We start from the raw sequence: 20266 nt of genomic DNA, 5'->3' as shown, positions 1-20266 counted from the left end.
CCCGGGTAATTTTTGCATTTTTAGTAGAGACAGGGTTTCACCATGTTGGCCAGGCTGGTCTCAAACTCCTGACCTCAAGTGATCCACCTGCCTCAGCCTCTCAAGGTGCTGGGATTACAGGCATGAGCCACTGCACCAAGCCAAATTTTCTGAACTTTTATGCTCTGCTTCCCTTATAAAACTGAATGCCTTTAACAGCATCTAGGTCTCCTCTTGAATGTTTTGCTGCTTAGGAATTTCTTCTACCAGATACCCTAAATCGTCTCTCTCAAGTTCAAAGTTCCACAAATCTCTAGGGCAGGGCCAAATTTCTGCCAGTCTCTTTGCTAAAACATAACAAGAGTCACCTTTGCTCCAGTTCGCAACAAGTTCCTTATCTCCATCTGAGACAACCTCAGCCTGGACCTTATTGTTCATGTCACTATCAGCACTTTTGTCAAAGCCATTCAACAAGTCTCTAGGAAGTTGCAAACTTTTCCACATTTTCCTGTCTTCTTCTGAGCCCTCTACACTGTTCCAACCTCTGCCTGCTACCTAGTTCCAAAGATGCTTCCACATTTTTGGGTATCTTTTCAGCAACACCCCACTCTACTGGTACCAATTTACTGTATTAGTCCGTTTTCACAGTGCTGATAAAAACATACATGAGACCAGGCCATTTACAAAAGAAAGAGGTTTATTAGACTTACAGTTCCACATGGCTGGGGAGGCCTCACAATCATGGCAGAGGGCAAGGAAGAGCAAGTCACATCGTATGTGGATGGCAGCAGGCAAAGAGAGAACGTGTGCAGGGGAACTCCTCTTTTAAAACCATCAGATCTCATGAGACTTATTCTCTCTCACAAGAACAGTATGGGAAAGACCTGTGCTGACTCAGTTACCTCCCACTGGGTCCCTCCCACAACATGTGGGAATTCAAGATGAGATTTGGGTGGGGACACAACCAAACCATATGTAGTAGTTAGCATTGTGTTACAGTTACCCACAGTGTTCAGTATAGTACCATGTTGTACAGGTTTGTAGCCTATAAGCAGTAGGCTATACCATATAGCCTAGGTGTGTAGTAGGCTGTACCATCTAGGTTCATGTAAGTACACTCTATGATTTTTGCATAATTATGAGATTGCCTAACTCTCTCAGAACTTATCCCTATCATAAGCAACACTTACTATTACAATCCCAGATTATATCGGTGCTTACCATTGACATGCTGCAAGGACATGATTTTAACAAAACAAAACCACCACCCCTATTCATTATCATCCTCAGCCCCATCCAGCACCTTCTACTCTATATGAACATCAGTAGGAGAATGTGTGAGTTTCCTAGGGCTGCTGTGAAAAAGTACCACAAATGGGTGTCTTAAAACAACACAAATCTATTCTCTCACAGTTATGGAGACTAGGAATCTGAAATCAAGGTGTCAGCAGGTCTGTGTTCCCTCTGAGACACCGGGTAGATTCCTTTCTTGTCAGCAGGTCTGTGTTCCCTCTGAGACACTGGGTAGATTCCTTTCTTGCCTTTGTCTGGCATCTGGTAGTGGCCATCAATCCTCTGTATTTCTTAGTCTGCACCTGTGTCACTCCAGACTCTGCCTCCAATGTCATGTGGTGTTTTCCCTCTCTGTCCCTGTCTTCACATGGTGTTTTTCCTTCTTATAAGGACATCAGTCATATTGGATTAGGGCCTATCCTAATGACCTCATCTTAACTATTAAATCTACAAAGACATCTGACAGGTCACATTCATAGGTACCAGGGGTTAGCACTTCAACATACCTTTTGGGGGGATATAATTCAACCCATAACAGAGCCTTATAAGTCTTAAGATCTTGAGTAGAGACCTCATTTTAATAACAAGACTAATTTTAATAGCCTTTATGGAAGTTTTGTGTATATTTCTCTGTCTTTAAAAAATAACATTTTCTCTCTGTTATACAATAAGTCCTGAAGGTGTATTCAAACACACATGTGTTTTATCTTTTTCTAATCATAAATGCTGGAAACTAAGCAGAGATGACTTGTTCTCTAACCAGGGCTTATAAAAGATGTTGAAAGATTGTATCTGTCAAATCACAATGTATATGCCCACCAAAATAAAAGAGAATCACATAAGAGTTTGGGAATTAGTGTTCAGAACAGAAGTTGACTGCTCATATACACTGTTCCCCTTACGACAATCACAGGAATCTTATATGTAGACCAGTTTAAGCAATGTCAGAATCCATCTCTATAGTAAAATAAATATCATGGCTTTTGAAATTGTTTTCATGTGTTGGAAAATGTTATATATCTGACAAGTACTATATACAATACAATGTAACTTTGGAATAAAAAGAACAGAATACTATCTTCGGAGCCCCTGTCTAATGGTCGCATTGCTAGTTTCAATTCTGTTTGTAATAATGCTCCCAAGTATTTTCTTTATCCATAATGCTATCATCTCTACTCTGTCACAATACAAGTATATTTGAGTGTCTGTCATTCCTTAATATTCTGGTGTGGTGAATACAGCACTCTGAAGGGTAGGACTGGAGAATCTGGTTTCCTTTTTGAAAACAAAACTCATCACCCAAACCAGTGCCCTGTTCCTGGACAGGGCCAAAACATTATGCATATTTATTGTTCCCACCAAGGCTTGGATACTTCAATGTTTAGGTATTTGTTCTTTGGTTGTTCTCTTTTCCCATTTTGAACTAAAGAGTTGACTTATTCTTACATTCCCATGGTTACCTTACTCATTTCTGCTCAAGTTTCAGTTATAAAATTAGATTGAAAAGTTTACTTACTCTTTCCTTTTTGTTGCTTTAAAAACAATACAGGGCAATCTAGAGCAGCCATGATACCTCCCAAGCAGCCACGACAGCCCAAGGGAGCTGTGGATGATGCCATTGCCTTTGGAGGGAAAACAGACCAAGAAGCACCCAATGCTTCCCAACCTACACCACCCCCACTGCCAAAGAAGATGATCATAAGAGCCAATACAGAGCCAATCTCCAAGGACCTCCAGAAATCCATGGAAAGTAGTCTTTGTGTCATGGCTAATCCCACCTATGATATCGACCCCAACTGGGATGCTAGCAGTGCTGGTTCTTCCATCAGCTATGAACTCAAAGGACTGGACATTGAGTCTTACGACTCCTTGGAAAGGCCATTGTGCAAGGAGAGACCTGTCCCCTCAGCGGCAAACAGCATTTCCAGCTTAACCACTCTCAGTATTAAGGATAGATTTTCCAACAGCATGGAATCCCTCTCTGGCCGGCGTGGGCCCTCTTGCAGACAGGGCCGAGGCATCCAGAAGCCGCAGAGACAAGCACTTTATCGAGGACTTGAGAATCGGGAGGAAGTAGTGGGTAAAATCCGAAGCCTTCATACAGATGCCTTGAAGAAACTGGCTGTTAAATGCGAAGACCTTTTCATGGCTGGGCAGAAAGACCAGCTCCGTTTTGGAGTGGACAGCTGGTCAGACTTCAGGCTAACCAGCGATAAACCATGTTGTGAGGCAGGTGATGCAGTTTACTATACTGCTTCATATGCAAAAGATCCACTTAATAACTATGCAGTCAAGGTAAGAAAATATTATAAATCTCATGTTAAGTCTTAACCAGTACATTGTTGTTGGGATGCATTCATTCTGCTTTTCTCCTTTCTTTCCTTCATTCCTCCATTCAGCAAATTATTGAGCATCTACCTCTTACCAGATGCTGGATTAAGCAGGGGGCTTATTTATTATTTAGAGAAAACAGATGTGTAACTTAACAGAATTACAACAGTGTACTGCATGCAAAGATAGAAGTAAACAAGAATTCTATGGGATCTTGGAGGTACCTTAACCCAAACTCTAGAAGTCAAAGAAGTCTTTTTTTTTTTTTTTGAGACAGAGTTTCGCTCTTGTTGCCCAGGCTGGAGTGCAATGGTGCAATCTCAGCTCACTGTCATCTCTGCCTCCCAGGTTCAAGTGATTATCCTGCCTCAGCCTCCTGAGTAGCTGGGATTATAGGCACCTGCCACCATGCCCAGCTAATTTTTGTATTTTTAGTGGAGATGGGGTTTCACCACATTGAGGCTGGTCTCAAACTCCTGATCTCAGGTGATCCACCCACCTCAGCCTCCCAAAGTGCTGGGATTACAGGCGTGAGCCACCGTGCCCGGCCAAAGAAGTCTTTTTAAAGTAGGTAACCTGGCCAGGCATGGTGGTTCATGGCTGTAATCCCAGCACTTTGGGATCCCGAAACAGGTGGATAGCTTGAGCCCGGGAGTTCGAGACCAGCCTCGGCAACATGGTAAACCCCTGTCTCTACAAAAAAAAAAATGGAAAAACATTAGCCAAATGTGGTGGCTCATGCCTGTAGTCCCAGCCACCCACGAGGCTGAGGTGGGAGGATCACCTGAGCCCAGGAGGCCAGGGCTGAAGTGAGCCATGATCAGGTCATTGCACTACAGCCTGGGCAACAAAGTGAGACCCTGTATTCAAAAAAAAGTAGGTAACCCTTGAGCTTTGCTTTTTGCAAGTGCTACATATAAATATGAGGTCTGTTATGTACCTTTCACTGCGTGTTTCTGTCTTTTTTTTAGGCTGGAGTGCAGTGGCGTGATCCTAGCTCACTGCAGCCTCAGCTGTGCACTACCACATGACTAATTTTTTTGTTTTTGGTAGAGATGGTGGTCTCACTATGTTGCCCAGGCTGGTCTCAAACTCCTGGCTTCCAGTGATCCTCCCACCTTGGCCTCCCAAAGTGCTGGGATTATAGGCATGAGCCACCATACATGGTTTATGTTTCTGACTTTACTCTCTACCAGCTAAGAAATGCTTGTCTACCTCTTCTCTGTAACTCCTTTGCTCCCTAGAGAAACATTTTTATGGAGGAGGATAACTAATGTTTATTGATGTGCCTGAAACTTTATTTTTGTTATGTAATTTAATCTTCACATCAACTTTATGAGATTAAGATATTTTTCTCCATTTGACATATGAGGAAAATGAAGCTCCAAGAAGTAAGCTGACTTGGTTAGGATCACACAGCTAGCAAGTAGTAGAACTGAGTTTTTTGTTGTTGTTTTGTTTTGTTTTGTTTTTTGAGACGGAGTCTCCCTCTGTTGCCAGACTGGAGCACAGTGGCGCGATCTTGGCTCACTGCAACCTCTCCCTCCTAGGTTCAAGCGATTCTCCTGCCTCAGCCTCCTGAGTAGCTGGGACTACAGGCGTGGGCCACCACGCCCGGCTAATTTTTGTATTTTTAGTAGAGACAGGGTTTCACCATGTTGGCCAGATGGTCTCAATCTGCCCGCCTCGGCCTCCCAAAGTGCTGAAATTACAGGCATGAGCCACCAGGCCCTGCCAGAGCTGAGTTTTAATCACAAAAATTTTGTCCATTGTACCACTTATCAATTTCTTACATGTAGATTGCTTATTTCAGATAACCCACTTCTTCAAGACAGCTAAACTCTTGACGTCAAGAATTATTGCCCAGTTACATTCACTGTAACAGAAAGCCATAGGTTTCATCAATATAATAAATAAAGTGTGGACTCTGAAGTCCAAAAGATTTGGGTTCATATTCTGGTTCTGCCTCTTAGTAGCTTTGTCAATAATGGAGCTGTTGTTTGGTTAAAAGAGAACAAAATGTCCCTAATAAGTGTTCATTTTATTCACTACCCACTACCTTCTTCCCTAGGTTACTTTAAGAGAGCAAGGATCTTTGAGCCTCAATTTCCTCCTCTTTCAGATGTTTACAGTGAGGGTAGGATCAAGTGAGATAACGCATGTGAAAGGTTTTTGAAAAACACAAAGCCCTGTGTAAACTTAAGGTAGTGTTCTCCATTCCCATAGTCCCTTTTTACTGATTCTATTCACTGGTTCAAAAGCAATTAACATATCTAAATGACTTTTACATGTTAATTTGGCTTAGAAAGACCAGATGGTATCTTAGCAAATTAACGGATAAGGTAAACGATTGGCCTTCCCTATCAAGACAGAATGTATGTTTGAAACAGACCTTCAGCTAGCTGCCCTCTGCAGTTACAGTATCTATACCAGTTGACTGTCTGATGTCACTGGCAGAGTAATTGTGTGCTCCAGCCCACACTTTTTAAATTAAACTGAGGGTAAACTGTAAGGAGGGGATCTGGATTCAAGTTAATACATTACTGATGAGTTTAAAAAGGCATTTTGAGATTCTACATAGCACCTAAGACCTGTTATATAAATTGAGGTTATGGTGCCTTATCTATCTTGGGCCCTTATTGCTGCAAAATCACCAATGCAGGTTGAGTACCTGTTTCAGAAAGGGACATTGAACTATCTGTTCTTTCAAAACAATTGAGAGGTAGGGCTTGACTAACTTTATGTATTATTGCCTTGCAATCTTGTCTCTTTCCCAAATCAGTGGTCTGGTATTGATTTCTTTGCTTATAATGATGTCAAACCAATCTCCAAAGAACAAGTGGCCAGTGGTTGTATAGTAGAGTTGTTGGCAGGTTTGGAAAAGGATATTTTACACTAAATGCTAAATATAAATGTTTCTTTTAAGACCCTGTGGTATTTCCAGAAGTGCCCAATTGATTGTACAACCTTAGAGGAATAAACTGTTAGGGCTCTGTGAACCCTGCCTTTGCAGAGAAAAGCAAAAGATACTACCAGTTGGCCCACACAAACAACTTTTTTCTGTTTGTCTTATTAAATTCCCTTCCCATACTAAGGGAATTCAGAATAGTCTAATGAGTGTAACTGTCTCTTGAAGAGACTAAAAGTTCTTTAAAATGTTGCAAACAAAAAGTCAATGGTAGGCCAGGCGTGGTGGCTCACGCCTGTAGTCTCAACACTTTGGGAGACTGAGGCAGGCAGATCACCTGAGATCAGGAGATGGAGACCAGCCTGGCCAACATGGTGAAACCCCATCTCTACTAAAAATACAAAAAAAATAGCCAGTCATTGTGGTGGGCACCTGTAATCCCAGTTACTTGGGAGGCTGAGACATGAAAATTGCTTGAACCCGGGAGGTGGAGGTTGCAATAAGCTGAGGCACTGCACTCCAGCCTGGGCAGCAGAGTGGGACAACATCTCAAAACAAAACAAAACAAAAAAAAACAATGGTAGAATTTAGCAATTTGAAAGCCAAAGGATACCACCCCTCCTCCTTAAATACCAAATCCACTGCAGCCATAGAGTGCTAACTGTATGTTATTTTAGTTTGCTCAGCTTGCATAACAACACACCATATTCTGTATGGCTTAAACAACAGGAATTTATTTTCCCCATTTCTGGAGGCTAAAAAATTCAAGTTCATGGTTCCAGCTTATTTGCTTTCTGGGGAGGGCTTTCTTCCTGGCTTACAGACAGCCACCTTCTGTGTCCTCATATGGCAAGGAGGGAGGGAGAGAGGAAGGAAGAGAGTGCAAGGGAGAGGCTATGCACTGGTATCTCTTATAAGGACACCAGTTCTATTGTATCAGGGCTCCATGCTTATGACCTAATTTAGCCTTAATTACCTCTTTGTGGGTACTGTCTCACATTGGGGGTTAAGGATTCAACATATGAATTGGTGGTGGGGAACACATAATTTAACCCATAGAACTCTATCTCTAACCCACTCTGCCTCAGAATATCTGTCCTTATAGCATGCAAAACACATCCCAACAGCTCCAAAATTCTTATTTATGACAGCATCAACTCTAAAGTCCAAAGTCTCATCTAAATATCATCTAAATCAGATATGGGTGAGATTCAAGGTATGATTTGTCCTGAGGCTCTCCAGTTGTGAACCTGTGAAACCACAAGTTACATGCTTACAAAATACAACTGTGAACAGGCATAGGATTGACATTCCCATTCCAAGAGGAAGAAATCAGAAGGAAGGAAGGAGTGATAAATCAATCCCAAGCAATTCCGAAACCTGGCAAGTCAAGTTCTATTAAATCTTCGGCCCAAGAATAATCCTCTTTGATTTGATATTCTCCCCTGCAAGCCCACTGGAGTGGCAGCATCACCACTATGGCTCCGCATAGCGGCCAGTACTGAGGCACTGGTCATGGTTATCCTGGCCTACCAGATCTCAAGAGGCAACTTCACCCTTTGAAACTGAGGATGGATCAGCCTTGCCTACTGGTCCTTTGGTGGGAAAAGCAGCCCTGATGTTTCTGTATCACTTTCAGGATCATTCTTCCCTTTCCTTGAAGAATAGTACATGTTAGCAGCCAAATAGCTCTGTGGGCTAGTCCTGTAGAATCCAAGTTCAGTAGCCTTCCTTTATTTTGTCCCACTTTTTCCCTTTTAATTCAAACTGACAGTGTCTTTGCTGGTATAATCCCATTCTTATCCCTGACTTGTGTTGAGATGGCTGGCTGGTTAAGTCCGTAAGTCATACCCATCTTCTCTTTACCAAAGAGTTGTTTAGCCACACCCTTGGTATTCTCTTAGAACAAGCTTTCACTTTTTTTTTTTTTTTTTTTTGAGATGGAATCTCACTTTGTCACCCAGGGTGGAGTGCAGTGACACAATCTCAGTTCACTGCAACCTCCGCCTCCCGGATTCAAGTGATTCTCCTGCCTCAGCCTCCCAAGTAGCTGGGATTATAGACGTCTGCCACCACACCTACTGATTTTTGTATTTTTAGTAGAGACAGGGTTTCACCATGTTGGCCAGGCTAGTCTCGATCTCCTGACCTCAGATGACCCACCCGCCTCAGCCTCCCAAAGTACTGGGGTTACAGGCATGAGCCACGACGCCCAGCCTCACCTTTTTCACAGTATGGATAGACTGCGAATTTTCCAAGTCTTCACATTCTGGTTTCTTTTTGCTCAACAATTCCTTTTTCAATTTATCTCTCTCCTTTCACATTTTACTATAAGCAGTCAGGAGGAACCAAGCCACTCCTTCACTTTGCTTAGAAATCTCAATTTCATCTCTTGCAAGTTTTGTCTTCTACAAAACATAGTTCTGCTAAATTCTTTGCCACTTTATGACAAGGATTGCCTTTCCTCCAGTTTCCAGTAATGTTCCTCGTTACTATCAGAGACCTCATCAGAATCGCCCCTAGCATCCATATTTCTAGCAACTGTCTGTTCATGGTTATCTGGGCTTTTTCTCACATGCATCTCAAAACTCTTCTAGCCTCTACCCAATTCCAAAGCTGCTTCTACCTTTTAAAGTATTTTTACAACAGCACACCACTTCTCAGTATCAAAATCTCATCCTGCTCAGGCTGCCATAACAAAATACCATAGACTGAAAAGGATAAATTTATTTTCTCACAGTTATGGAGGCTGGAAGAGAGAGAGAGAGAGAAAACACAAGAAGCATGCACAAGCACACCCCAGTGTCTCTTCTTAAAAGGACACTAATCCTGTCACATCATGGCCCCACTCTTATGATCTCTTTTTACTTAATTACCTCCTTGTTAGCCTTGTCTCCAAAATACAATAACATTGTAGGCTAGGGCTTCAACATATGAAGAGGTGGGGGAGAGAGACAATTCTGTCCATAGAAGGTGTCATGTTTGTCTTTGTTATAAAGCAAGTGGTTTTAACTCAGGACTTTTCCTGGATTTGAAGGTTTTCCTCTTTCATATTTACTCTAATCTTCATTCAACATGATTAGCTTTATTATTTGTGTTGGTCTTAAATGAAAAAGCATCACAGCACTGAATAAAGAGTTTTGGAGTCAGCTGACCTGGGTCCAAGTTCTGAAGATATCACTGTGTATTTTTATGCAAGTCATGCGCCTCTCTTGGTTTTCACATCAGTGTATATTAACTGCCCTACTTACCTCAGATGATTGTTATAGTACATGTGTTTCTGTAGTGAAACTGCTTTTATAAACTGTAAAGTATATATAAAATAATGCATTATTGTTATTAACAATAATGGAAAATTGCTGCTCAACCTTTTCTAGATCACTCAGTATTCTTTCTTAACCTTAGGCATTGGCTTGAGCATATTTAGATAGGTTCTGCACTTAGATATTCTTTCTCATTACTTCAGAGATGTAAACATCTATGTTTTTCCTTAAAATTATGAGAGAAAGCTGCAAACAGCTTCAAGAATTTAAGTACTTCCAAAAATTGGAAACAAACTAGGTACCTTACATTAAGACATCAATATAATAAATTATGGCTCATAAGTCCAATGGAATGTTTGTACCTACTAAAAGTGGTAATTATGAAGACTACATAAAATTATGAAAAACATTTTCTAAATGTCACATGAAAGTAGTAGAATGCCAATAACATGATCATAACTTTAAGAAAATTGACCTACAAAATGGTGATACTCAAATAATTCCTGTGTTAAGGTGGTAACAGTTATTTTGATTAGTTAAAAAATGATGTCATAATATCTTTTCAATTAAAAAAACAAGAATCAGAGATTTTGAATCATTTGACACTAAGCTTCTTTAAAACAGGTATCCTTAGTTATTCATCTCTGTAGTCCCATCCTCTAGTACCAATTATAAACAGCACCTGTTTAATGCTACTCGGCTTTTGCACACTCTGGTTTCTCTCTCTGGACTGCTCTTCTCCTGGGAGACAGTATAATACAATAAAGAATTTCTGCATTGTGATCTGCTGTGACCTATTTCAGAGTCACCTGAGGGATCCTCATTAAAAATGTCATTTCCTTGGCCGTATTCCATACCTACAGAATCAGAATGGCTGGCAGTAAAGCCTTGGAAACTGCATTTGTACTAAGTACCCCAAGTGGTTCCTATGTACAAAATGTGAGGACTGTTAACAAAGTGGCTAAGAATTTAGGCTTTTAAGTCAGACAGACCTGGGTTTAAATCTGTGCTGTAGCTACATATTAGCTGTTACCTTGGCCATTACTTTCCTTTTCTATATCCAGTGTCTTTATCTGTAAAATGGAAAAAATACTTTAGGTCTTCTTAAAACCATTGTAACAAATCACAGAAGTTAATATGTATACAGTGATATATACACACACACACATGTGAAAAGGTTATTCCTTCCTTTTCACATACTTGGAAAGCTCCTATGTGTTCTTAAAGAATCCAGTTCTGAATTTTCTTCTTTAATTTTCTGAGCACATGTTGCATGCTATACCTACTGGATTTCTTAACCATTGCATTATCATGAGACAGTTATATAATTAAACAAGAACATGCTTCCTCTCCCATCTCCCCACTATTATACCTGACCTTCTCCATGGCGGGGACCATGGCTTATTAATTCTTACATCATTAGCATCTATTATAATATTGTGTACATAGTTGGCATTCAATAAATATTTCTTGACCTTTCAAAACGTGTTTACTGTATAAAACATTGTGATATTTGTTGTAGTTTACAGAAATAAATATGAATAAAACAAAGGCCTTGCCCTCAAGAAGCTTATATTCCAGTGAGAAAGACAAAGGCATAAATAATAGCTCTTAAACAAAACAGATTATAATGAAAGTTCAGAGTGGTATACAGAGATGTAAAGATAAATGAAGATTAATGAATGAAATAAGTTATTAGCACTTCTCTTGGGGCCAATAAGAAAGGGCCTTTTGTATCCACTTTGCTATTCTTTGTGGTGAATGCAGTACATTGAGAGAATAGTGGAAAATTAGGCTATGGAGAGATAAGAAACCAAATTTAGAGATTTGAGTGACGAACTTAAGAGGTTAGACTATTTTGTGTTTTGTGGGAAGCCACTAAGTATTTTTAAACAGAAATAACATAAGATTTTGGGTGACAACTATTGTAAGAGAGGTCAGAAGGACTGGAAACAAGGAAGCCAGTCATTATGCTATTGCAGTAGTCCAGGTAAAATAAGACCTGACATAAGGCAAAGGAAAAGAAGGGGCAGATGGTTAAAGAGCTGAGGGAGGCAGTTGACCATGTCTGGTGAGTATGGGACTAGGGCAGTGATGCTAAAATTTCAAGGTAGAACAACCTCCAAGAGAATGGTGATGCCATTAGTTGAAATATGAATCAGAAAAGCCAGAAAAATGAGACCTCAATGGGATATGCCCATAGGGCAGCCAAGTTGAGAGAACCCCAGGATCCAGGTAAAAATGTGGGTTTGGTACTCAGAAGAGAGTTCAAGCCTAGAAATGTGGTCATAGACTTGATTTAGTTGAAACTGTGGGACTACATGAGATTGTAATGGAAGAGTCTGCAAAGTGGGAAAAGGCCCACACATCTAAGTGACCCAAAGCAGGAGCAACTGGAAAATCTGTAGCAAAAGGCAGGGCCCTACAGGCCAAAGAGTCCAAGGTTGCAGAGGACTTGTGCAGAATGAAGACTCAGAAGAAGGCAAGAATTTAATCTCTTGTAAGCCTCAAGAAAATGCAGTGTTGGTAATAATGGGGATGAATGCCAGACACAGTTTAAAGAGCGAATAGGAGGAGGAAGCTGTGGAGGCAGTGAGCACAGCCTACTTTTTAAATAAATGTTTTGGTGAAAGAAGAGCCAAATTGATTTCCAAACAATATTTAACTTTCAACTCCCATTTTCCATCTTGTCCATATCTTCTTTTATCCTCTCTTCCACATTTGGTGAGCCACCACCCAGCAGATTGCATTGCTATGTATTGGCTGGCCTCCAGCCCTTAACTTAACCATTCCTGCTCTCAAAGTAAAACTTAACATAAATTTAAGCCTGAACTTAACTTCTCTGCCCTCTAAATAAAATCTAACTTGCTTTTTCCCTTTCAAAGAATCTGGGTAGGCACTGACCAAACACATAATCCTCATATCCTCATAGTAGACTAAATCCTCATATCCAAATCCATAGTAGACTAATCCTCATATCCTCATAGTAGACTAAAGCCAATTTTAGAAGGGCCTTCACCATTCTACACAGTGGGAAACTAAGGCCAGCAAGGAACAGTCACTTCTGCATGGGGACATCAGCTTTGTGGCAGGCTCCTAGGTAGAACCTGACTCCTAGGTAGAACCTCTCCTATTATTTCATACCTGAGGCAGTAAACTGGCCTTGCTGTGTCTCAGTGTTGTTTCTTAATGGAAAAATGACAGCCTTTTGCTTAGAATCAGGATGGACAGTTGACAAAATTATGGCTCAGTATCACTGAGGTGTTGTTTTTTTCACTGCACTTATGAGATCATTTTATAAAAAGTACTGCCATGTGAGACCACAGAGGAAATTTGGATGCAGTTACTTTGAAGAGGATGCTAAAAATTTCACATAAGCAAAAAGTATAAATTTCTGAATTATTTTCTTCCAGAATTGGGATAGTAGGTATCTTTAAGGTAGTCCCAGTCTTTGTTCTCAAGGATAGCGCATACAAAACTCAATAAAGATGTACACTTCCCTGTTACAAAAGTGGGGCTGCTTCCTTTCTTCCAGCTATGCCAGAATCTTGTTAAAAGCTTATAATAATGTAGAGGTGAACTGTGGAGACCAGCATCTTTTACTGCATTTTTGACTCCAGAGTCTCCGTTTATCTCATTTGGGTGGATGCTGACAAAACAAGATACTAAATGAAAAAGCATTACAGGAACAACTATGATTGGTAGGAATTTACAACTAGTTCAGACTATATACACAGGCAATTAATTACTGGCTTGGGGTGAGGAAAAAACTAGAGGGGAAACCACTTCCACTTTCATAATTCAACATAAATATTTTTAACAGTGAAACTTTACAGAAAGTGATTGATCAGCAGCCAACTACACATACTCATGGCCATCTTAGTTTGGTGTCCATTTCGTTTCAGGCTCAGTGCATACAGAAGCACCTGAGTCTCAACTGGGAACTGATTTAGGAAGGAGAGGTTTTGGATGTTTCCGTAAACCTGGAATCAAAATGAGTTGTCTGGTGGGAAAAGGGAGCATGACTTTAATTAATGAGGTGAGAGGATATAGTTGAGAATCACAAGTTGGAATTCAAGTTAATTGAATTCCTAATGTGGGCCCTGAGCTGGTTATAGGACTGCTCTGTGCCTCAGTTTCTCTAGTGTGAACATCCTGGGCATCATTCTGACAGCCTAAATTACTGGCTCAGGAACACAAGTTATTTTCATTGCATACACATACTGAGTGGGAGAGTGAAAAGCTTCGATGAGTACAACTCACAAATAAAATGGTAAAATCTTACACAGTTACCTTCTTGAATTTCTCTTCTAGGATCCAAAATCACTTTCTTGGGCATGTGAACATTTTTGCAGCAATTCAAGCTGTAAATTACCTGGCCTGCCTGACAGTTCTCATAGCAGATTCCTACAACATGGAGTCCTGAGTACTTTGGGCCCACACAGCATTTTATGTATTAAACACTTAATCTATTTTGAATATAGCTGTAACAGCATTGAGTGTGTATGGGTCTGAGCTCTGTAGCAGCAAGTATCGCAATACTCCTCCTAGGCAGATCAAGGAATTGAGGTCAATCAGTGATCAGCCTGTATTCTTAAAGTGAGATTATACCAAATACTGGATATCAATTTAGAAGTTGCAGGGTTTCATTCTGCGCTCTCTCCCATTTGCAGTTGTACTTTTGTGTGATGTGACCAAATGGCACAGATGGTGTAATGTGTGTGATCTTTAATGTTTCTCATTTTTGTCCCTCCACAATTCATTCCCTGTAGCATCCATCTCACTTAAGGTTCACTGAGACACTGTAAAATGCATAGAGTGAGATGGGAATGAGATTCCCTGCTGATAAACTGGAAGTAGGCTGAAGGCATACTGGGCCTGTAATGGAAAAATCAGAGCTAATGTAGAATATTTTTGAAGAGTCTTATATTTTGTAATTATTGCTTTCTTTGGGGCAAAGGAGAGAAAATTGAATCGAATGACAAAGAGCCATGTTGTTTTGTGTAGTTTTGTGCAGTACAAAATCAGTGAGCCCCCAGGGCAGCCTGGACTCAACCGACAACCCTCACTGATCAGATTTCACTCATTTGTGTAGTCAAGTCATTCATGAGTGTTTTATTATTCAGATTTATCTGCCATTGCCCCCACCCCATCACCTTGCCAACTTGTATCTGTTTCATAAAAGCTGTTCATATATTCTACCTGTTCCAAGTATATAAGCCCTATGGCAGCACTGGATCAGATGTTGCCTTTTCTCAGAATCTTTTACAGACATATGGAGCATGTACTACGTGCCTTGCTCTGTGCTAGGCCCTAAAGATACAACTATCCACTTGTAAGATAGACAAAAAAATGTTGGAGGAGGGAGGAAAGGGGGTAAGGGTTGAAAAACTGTTGGGTACTGTGTTCAGTACCTGGGTGATGAGATCAGTTGTACCTCAAACCTCAGCATCATGAGATATACCCAGGTAACAAACCTGCACATGTACCCCCTGAATCTAAAATAAAAGTTGAAAAAAATTATAAAAAACAAAAATTTTTTAAAGATAAATGTGATAACTGCAGTAATAGAGATATGTACAAGATATAGAAGTAACACAGAAAGGGGGTTTAGGGTATTTAGCACTTACTCTCTCTGGCAAAAGTAATGCCTGAGAAGGGCTTTAAAAGAAGTAGGAATCCCTCAGGCAAATGAGGGGTGACAAGGAGCCCCAAACTGAGAGAACACCTGGAGGGTAGAGTGGGTGGCTGGCTGCAGATAGCTCAATATAGTAAGAGCAAATGGAACACAGGTGGGAAGTAGGACTGGAAAGGGAGGCAAGGCCAGGACTTTCTCCTATGAGGATAAAGTGGAGCCGCTAGGAAATTTAAATAAGCAGGAAATACCGACTGTTGTTTTTTAATGGCTCTGTAGCCATGTGGAAGGTGTATTTGAGGGGATCACATTAGAGGCAGGGAGACCAGTTGGACAACCAGTTGTGGTTGTCCAGGCAAGTGATGAAGGCAGCAATAGAGATGGAGAAAAGCGGATAATTTGAAAGTTATTTAGAAGAAAAATCAGTAAGAGTTGGTAATTAGCCATAGGGAGTGAAGATGCAGGAGAAATCCAAAGTGAGTTTGGTTTCTCATCCAGGTCACAAAGTCATTCATCAAGAGAGGGAGTACTGGGAGAGCAGTGAGTTTGGTGGGAAGAAGAGTTCAGGTTTGGTTATGTTGAGTTTAAGTAATCTATGGATTAGGATATATATGGGAAGAAATCAAGCAGGTCATTGTATAGATGAGCCTAAAGCCCAAAGACAAGTGTGTGTTACAAATGTAGATATGGAAGTCAGTACTGTATATGAGATGGTTGAAGCTATGAGCAAGCTTGCCGAAGAGAGTGTGCCAATGAAAAACTAGGATGGAGAGCAGAGCCTCCAAACACCAGCACTGGAAGGAACCTTTGGGAAAAAGGGTCAAGTGAAGAAGAATGGGTAACACCATGCCATTCAACGACAGATTAATTCCATGGTCATATTATCCAGTTTTGCAAAGGTCCATCTTTCCCCCAGCCCTCTGACTTAGTTGCCTTAAACAGAGTATCTGTTGTTGAGATTGCATCAAGAGGTATGTCCCCTCACAGGTCCCAGGCTTCATGGGCATTCTGAAAGGTTCGGTAGTGTTAGACAGCACTATCTTCTCCCCAGCTGTTTTTAATGGGACTTTACAGTCAAAGCCCCTGACGGTCTACTTTTTAGAAGTTAGCTGTCTAGGTTGAAATTATTACACACATAAATGCTTTTTAATGACAAATTTGCCTCAAAGATGTGCAGGGCAGTTGTCATGAGCAACATGGAAAATGAGCCCCTGAACCGAAATGTATGTTTAGAATTAAACTTTTCAGGTTGTGCATGGGGAACCATTTTCAAGTTCTGTTTCCCTGCTAAGATTGTAAATGTTGGGTTCTTTGACCCGAGTCTGAGAAGGTCTCAGGAGAGGGTAATTTGTCTTTGATTCTGGAAGACAGTATGTTGTTTCCCCTCTCCCCCAGTTTTCCAACAGATGATTTATCAGTGGTTAGAGGGCCCCTACCCCCTGTATTTAGGAATCTGGTCAGAATGCTTCAGGATGCTGTGTCTTACAGATAGGAAGTGCTCAGGAGCCATGAGATACTTGTTTGAATGCTCAATTGATAATGAATTAATATTTTTCCTTTCCCTTCTCTGTCCTCACTGATCTTTATTAACCCAGACAAGCACCCAGTTTCCCTTCAAGCCTCTGTTTTTGCAACAGTAGGTTATTCATGTTGGTGCATATGTGTATACCAGCTGACTGGCTGTCCCTCTTGATGTCCCTCTGACTCCTTTGGAGAATAGCTCAAGCAGGCATTTCCTGTGAGCTGGCAAATGGGCGAGGGTTACTGTGCCCAGGATGGGCTTCTCTTCCTGCCTGTGCTCTTCACATGAGGAGTTCCCTTGGCATGCATTTGGTATTGCCACCATCACAGAAGCAAAAACTTATCCAGAAAGAGGCCCTATGGTGTATTTTACAAGAAGATTCAACCTTCAGCAGCCTGGTTTTGTTCTCCTGCTGCAGTTTGTAAGTAAATGACTCCTGGATGTTGATATTGCAGCTCCCTCTAGTGTCACTGTGGCTCAGTCTCTCATAGCATTTTTCTTTCCTTTCAGAAAATACAGACAGCACAGAATCTGCCAAATTCACAGCATTTTAAGTAGATTTTCCCAAACATAGCCAAGACAAATATGAGGTGATTTTTCTCCTATTAGAAAAGGGAATGTTAAATGAAGATGTGGGACCATTCCAGTTCTAGTTTATTTTTATTCCTATTTTTAAATTTTGGGGGTCCTAGGAGGAGTCCTGAAGTAATCATTTATAGATTAAAGAGTAGCTGGCGTGAACAAGTAGAATCTTTATTGAGATTCCTCCTGTTCATGCCAGCTACTCTTTATAAAGAAGGAATGTGAATTCTTTTCAAGAAAGATAAATGAGAGCCAAGAAGAAGTTACTTTAATCCATGGTAGAGAAAATACTGGTAAGGGCAGAAGGAAAAAATTTGGCAGAAAGAACCCTATCCATTTGTTCTGAAAAAAATGGCTTGTTTTCTGAAATAACTTTTGAACTAGAAATTTATTATCTGAAGTCAGGTCATTTTGAGTTTTTTTTTAACTAAAGGAGTTATTAATATTTGAAAAATGGCCACAATGTGGTACCTAGAATAATATAATACTCCTACCTGAATTAACATCATTGCAGGCTCCATAATAAAGATTGATGACATACCCATCAAGGACAGTCCTATTATGGAAATCTCCATTGGTCTGTGTTTGGGTTGTAACTGTTTTTAGGATTATGAACCAACTGAAATCACTCTTTTTCCCTCCTCTTTTACACTCTAGTCTTCTCCCTTTTGCCTTTGCTCTTAAAGCTAGAGTGACTCATTATTCTTCAACCTGTCTATGTATTATAAAATGAAGAGATAAGAAAGTGCCCACTCAGGTTGGCTATCTAGGGAGACCATTTTCCTTTAGAGCATCCAAAATGGTGGAACAATTTATCATTTCTTCTTCATAAATCACTTTGATCCTTTATCTCAAGTAGATCTGTGAAGCTAAACATAAATTCTTATTGTAGTATCCACACTCTTATCTACTCACAAAGCTCTGGAAGACCTTATAAAAATGTATGTGTCTGTGTGAATGGCTAGATATAATTAGAATATCACAATTCAAATACTAGTCACAATTAGAATACCTTCTCTGCTTCTAATGTTAAACTACAAGGTGACAAATTTTTTTTCAGCCTGACTTGACATAGTTAAATCTAGACTTGGCCAAACAATTCTCTCTTGTAGCTTTAGGTTGCCCTCTCTTGGTTTCTAACATACTGCTGGTGTTAACTTGTTTGTCAGGGCTGACCCAGGCTTGGAGATACTGAATGTTAGCAGTTTCTTTTTGCCTGTCCTCTATCAAACCTGTAATCAGAGAGCCTCACTGCTGTGGCAGGTGGCTGTCGGGACTCAAAATAAAGATCTATTTTTCTGTTTTGTTCATTGTTTCAAAAAATTAGGATTCTCTAAGATTGCTTTCGTTTGACATTTGCAAGTTGTTAACTGTTTTAGTCATTATCGGTGTTACATTTGTACAACTTTGTAGTTTACAGATGTACTCTATATGCTTGATCCCAATTAATCCTCACAACTGCCCTGTGAAGTAGATTTCAATGTTCTTTGTATTGTCTCCTTTAATAGGGAGACTGAGACCCAGAGAAATTAGTGAAATGCCCAAGGTTATACAGCTAGTAGCAAAACTAAATCCCAGGCCTCCCAAGCCCTTGGAGAGTGTCCTTTTTTGTAATGTAACAGCTAGAGTTTAACCATCCAATCTGATTCAGCTAAATTTAGTGGTATTTGACAGCATTTTCAAAGATTGAAGAGTTGAGACCCTTGAGCTTTCATTCCAGAAGACGATGTAATATTCAGCAAACTTAACTGGCAATGGGGTTAATGGTGCCCTGTGCTGGATCCAACTCCTGTGCAACTAAACAATGACTAGTATAGAATTTTTAAATACCTGGTAACACTTAAATGTGAAATATTGCCAACAGTGCAGTTATAAAAATAACAAATGTTATGATTGATGAGCATATAGGATTGTATATTATACTGCATATACTAAAACTTTGAGAGCTTTCCAGAGATAATATTTTCTGAAAGATATATGTTTGAACTTGAACTCAGGCTGAGGACATCTGTTCAAGACCAGAAGTTTGCTTAAAAAAGAAATACTTCATATATCCTCAAACTGAATTAGATAGGTAGTAGAAGACTTGAAGGAAATTGTGCTCAGGTATAGATAGATAGATAGATAGATAGATAGATAGATAGATAGATAGATAGATAGATAGATAGATAGATAGATTGATTTCCATGGCACTGGTCACTGATATCAAGCCTCTTTAACTGTAGTAAATATGATAAACTAGAGAATAAGAGAGAGAGAGAGATGCTTTTTTCCCTTGAGACTCCCTTGCTTTTGATTTTTTTTGTTTTTTAATGTATTTGAATGGAAATCAGAATGTGCTGCTTCTCAGAACTGGGGACCCATCTGAATCCTCCTAAGAATGTATACATTTTTCTTTTTAAATAAAAATTACTAAAAATTGCTTTTTTAAAATTTGCTTTTCTGTATTATTGTAATAAACACGCAGTGTAAACACTACAGAGAGTGCATGTTGCTGGAAGCCTTTGATGTTTGTAATATGTGGCAATGTGCCCCTGCTGAGGAGGGAGAGCAGAGAATGATCCCAGTTAACAGGGCTGTGGAGCGGACTCCAGACCAGACTATTATGATTCATGAACTAGTATTAGAGACTTGAGTCTTCCACTGTCAGCCTCTCTATAGCATGAGGATAACCCATTTGGGGGTGGTTTTACTTTTTGGTTTGATAACCCCTTAAGAGTAGAAATACAATCGTCACAGTATATAGAATTCTT

The 20266-nt window shown here is 40.1% G+C and overlaps 1 protein-coding gene across 1 annotated transcript in view; it reads left to right on the top strand.

The window, feature by feature from the left end:
- The window catches only part of PEAK1 (pseudopodium-enriched atypical kinase 1), a 164500-nt gene that overhangs the window by 136282 nt on the left and 7952 nt on the right, over positions 1 to 20266 (top strand). The window contains exon 6 of the mRNA XM_011932829.1: positions 2822 to 3567. Coding sequence (XP_011788219.1) covers positions 2822 to 3567 — 746 coding nt within the window. The remainder of the gene's footprint in view (positions 1 to 2821; positions 3568 to 20266) is intronic.

Source organism: Colobus angolensis, unplaced genomic scaffold (assembly GCF_000951035.1).
Source record: "Colobus angolensis palliatus isolate OR3802 unplaced genomic scaffold, Cang.pa_1.0 Scaffold99, whole genome shotgun sequence".
Classification (NCBI taxonomy): Eukaryota; Metazoa; Chordata; class Mammalia; order Primates; family Cercopithecidae; genus Colobus; species Colobus angolensis.
Note: the sequence above shows the minus strand (reverse complement) of the source record. Positions and strands in the feature narration are given on the sequence as shown.